Source organism: Pterocles gutturalis, unplaced genomic scaffold (assembly GCF_000699245.1).
Source record: "Pterocles gutturalis isolate BGI_N339 unplaced genomic scaffold, ASM69924v1 scaffold2438, whole genome shotgun sequence".
Classification (NCBI taxonomy): Eukaryota; Metazoa; Chordata; class Aves; order Pterocliformes; family Pteroclidae; genus Pterocles; species Pterocles gutturalis.
Window position 1 is genome coordinate 9388 of NW_010122772.1, and position 3889 is coordinate 13276.

The 3889-nt window shown below is 53.1% G+C and overlaps 1 protein-coding gene across 1 annotated transcript in view; it reads left to right on the forward strand.

Moving 5' to 3' along the window:
- TMEM51 (transmembrane protein 51) overlaps window positions 1-101 on the forward strand; it is a 2429-nt gene extending 2328 nt beyond the window's left edge. The window contains exon 3 of the mRNA XM_010077619.1: window positions 3-101. Coding sequence (XP_010075921.1) covers window positions 3-101 — 99 coding nt within the window. The remainder of the gene's footprint in view (window positions 1-2) is intronic.
- The last annotated feature ends 3788 nt before the right edge of the window (window positions 102-3889 follow it).

A 3889-nucleotide genomic window follows, 5' to 3' on the forward strand; every position in this document is an offset into this window, starting at 1 on the left:
AGGGCAACAGCCCGGCCCCCATCACGATAGAGCCGCTCACGCCACCGCCCAAGTACGAGGAGATCCAGGAGAAACTGCCGGAGAGCCAGCAAATGACTTAAACAAAAAAAATTGGAATCTGTGATGTTTCTGGGGTTTTTGTGGTTTTTATTTAAAAAAAACCCACACTAAGGGGCTCGGTCTGTGGGTGCAGAAGCGGTCGGGGCGCCCTGGAAGCTGTGATGTGGAGGATGCGATGGGTGTGAAGCGCTGCGGCATGGGGACAGGACCAGCTTTCCCATGATGGCTTTTTACAAAAGACCGTGGGGAAAGAAACCGGAATGCCAATAGGTCTGCTGCTCTGCAGGAAGCAAAGGCTGGGAGTACCGAAAGTTTATTTCGTGGAGTTTTACAGAAGGACCACCCAACGGATCTTCTCGCCTCCTCTCCCCCAGCCAGCCTTTCACAACCCACCCAACTGATACCCAACGAGGATTTTCCATGTAGTAAAGGGAAACATTCCTTTTAATTTTTTTTTTTTTGTGTCTTTTCTTTCCATGTAAGGGAAGCCACGTTGCCAGAGCAGCTCTGCAGCTTTCCCCCGCTCCCGCCCGGGGCCGCGGCGGTGGCTTGGGGCCAACCCCGACTCCTGCCAAGGTCGATGCTTGCTGGTGGGAACCAGGCTGAAAGGAGCCCTGTGTTCTTCAGCAAGAGGATGGATTTCTCGTCTCAGTTGCTTTCTCTGTTTTGTGCTCCGTTGTGGATAAATCCGGGGGGTTGGGACCTGAGTTGCGCCACTGCCAAGGAGGTGTGCGGGGCGAGACGGCTGCCGAGCGGGCTGTGCGAGCAGACCTGTGCTAAATAAATATTTTGTACGTGGTGTTGGTGTGCCCTGGTGTACAGTTGGCCCTTCCCAAGGTTTGCAAAAAAAAAATCAGTCGGCTGGTCAAGGATGGATGCGGCTCCACGGGCATCCCTGTGCCACCTTCTGGGCTTCCAGCAAAACTATCGATGGCAAAGTCATTGGCATGTTCGACCAGTGGGTCACTTGAATGGTCTGGAATTGGGAAATGTGGGTAGAGAGTGGAATCTGCCATGATTTTGTAGCAGATGTCAGTGTGGTCAATCTGCCCCCGGGCTGCTGACACGGATGCCGAATCGGCGTGATGCCGATATCAATGTGGGTACGGACCCTTCATGGATGTGGTGGTACCGGTGGTAAAAGGTACAAGAGGAGCACGAGCAGCCAAAACAAAGACAAAGAAGAAATGCTGGTCCAAGCCCATGTAACGTTTGATCTCATTGGTTATTATTTCGTGTTGCGTCTTGTAATTTCCAGTGTTGTATCACAGGAATTTCCCTTGGGTCTGCCCCAGGGGATGGCACGATCTCAGGTGGGCAAAATAACGTCCTTTAATAAGGGGCTCCTTTATACAAGGGATGGGGAAAAAAAAAGCCAACAGACTGAGGGATTTGGGGTGGGGGTTCTTGGTGGGTTTTGTTGTTGTGGAGGGATTGGAGAGGTGGTGCAGGTCCTTGGAAGTTGTTTCCCAGGCACGTGTGCTCCCTGGAGTCTGCTTGCAAGGCACCAACTCCTCTGTCCCTGGTGAAGAAATGCGACTGTAATGGTTTTTCTAGAAAATCTGGGTAAATATTGGGTTAATAAAGCAAAGCCTCTTGTCTGAGCAGTTGGGAGTTGGAAGTTTCATGGAGCTTCTTTACCAAAAAGTCCCATGTAAATGAACCAGAGTGGTGAAAGCAGAATGCTTTCCAGTGTCTCATGTAGGAAGAGAGCTGAAAAAATGACAAGGAGTGCAGTGACTGCAGCGAAACGGGCTGTGACCAATGCAGGAATGATGCCAGAAATGCCCAAATGGCTACTGAGCCTCTCCAGCTCCGTACATCCTTGCCCTCTGATGGGACGTGGGAGGATGAGGGGTGCGAGTGCTCGCAAACCCATGGCCATCGCTGTCCTGGGATGGTTCAACCCCGTGGTATTGTCATATATTCTGAGGGAATAATTATTCCTGATGGTGAGTACGATGGATAAGAAAAGGGAGAGCACGCAGCGTCTCCTCCATGCACATTTTGCAGATGCACCCAACCCCAACCTTGGGCTGTTGTTCCCAGGTGAGACATGCTGGTAGGTGAGAAATCGGGATGTGTGTTCCCCATGCAGTGGTGAAGGTTGCCCATGTATCCCAGTGTCCCTGGAAGGGAACCCATGGTCAACGGCAACCCATGGTCAACGGCAACCCATGGTCAACAGCAACCTATGGTCAACATCAACTCACAGTCAACGGCGACCCACAGTCAATGGCAACCCATGGTCAATGGCAACTCCCAAGATGTGCAGACCTGGTATTAACACAATCAAGGGAGTCTGGTGGTTGGTAGTTTCTAAAAACCATCGCTGTATCGTTGGATCAGGGCTGGAAAACTTCAGCTGCTGCATCCCAGAGCCAAGCCCTTGCCAAGGGAAGGATGGGACAAACACGCGGCTCTGGGGTGGGCACTGCCGTACAGCGCTCTGGTTTCCAAAGGAGCGCTTTGCAAAATCTGCGACCGCTGCCTTGAAATTTTAAAAAAAATAAAATCTTGCAGGACTTGCTAGCTGCTGTCCTGTGTGGGTTTTGCTTGCGGTTTGGTTTGCAGGTGCTGGGGGTGCCAAATGGGCCCGGCGGGACTGGGGTGGCTGCTGGGAGGCTGTCGGTGGCGGATGTGTTATTTTCCCTTTTTTTTGCTGAAAAAGGATGTGTGGCAGGCTGGGACGAAGGCACAGCGACAAAGAAGCGTCCCGATGCGTGATGGCATCCCCATCACCAGGAGGCAATGTTTATCCACTCACTTGAGGTTGCAAGACCTGTTTGTGCATATTAAATTAAAAAAAAAAAAAAAAGGAAAGAAAAAAGTTCATCAGCAGCCCTGGCAGGCTGCACAGCCCCCCGGGAGGTTTTTTTTTTTGATCTGTGGGGAAACGTTCCCATGTGTGTTGATTGCCGCAGCCGGCACGGAGCTATGTTGTGCTGCCGGGCCAGTTGCTTGGGAAAAGGAGAAGGAAAAAAAAAACCAACAAAACAAAGAGAATGAACACAGCCAGGAGGGCGGCAGCGGGTTCTCCGCCTCAGCCAGGGTTTCCAAGGCTACTGCGGGGCTGCGGGCGCGCTGCCGGCCATGGCCGGGCTGCCTTTGGGCTGGTTTTGTACAACTTCTTGTGCACTACTTGGTCCAGACGTTCTTGGCTCGGTTAGACAGGGGATTGCTAAATGAGGAGTTGGGGTTTTTTCGAATGCAAACCTTGCAGGGGAAGGGCTGGAGGATGCGAGCTTTTCTAAAGAGCTCAGAGGGGTGTTTCCAGCTGAAACCCTGCACCACCACGATAGGCAGGCACCAAGGGGCCGACATCGTCCTGCAGGTAGGGGCAAGGAAGCTGATGGTCATAAAATGGGTGGTGGTTGGGATGCAGGGAGGAGGAGGATGCTTGGGGGTCCTCCGTGCAAAGCGTGGGGGTCACCAGCTTATGCAGAGATGTATGGCAAGGAGAAGGGGGGCTTGGCAAATCATTCATGGAACTGGAGCTGCTTTCTGGTGGGTTTCCCTTCTTGCCTGTTGATTGCTCACTGGCAGTCCCCAGGTGTAGCAGAGCATCACGCAGTCCTTGAGTTCACCGCCTCGGATAACGGCTTCGTCCTTCAGGACTGCAATTCCCCCCACGGCACCTTCGTCAACGGCTGCCAGGTCCAGAACGCAGCCGTCAAAGTGATTCCGGGGGATGTCCTGCGCTTCGGCAGAGGGGGAGCAGCCTTCCAGCTGGTGATGGATGGGGCTGCACAGGTACAGGCGGGTGGGGGTCCCCATGGAGGGGTGGATGGGGGTCCCCAGGGAAGAATGGATGGGGGAATCCCCAGGG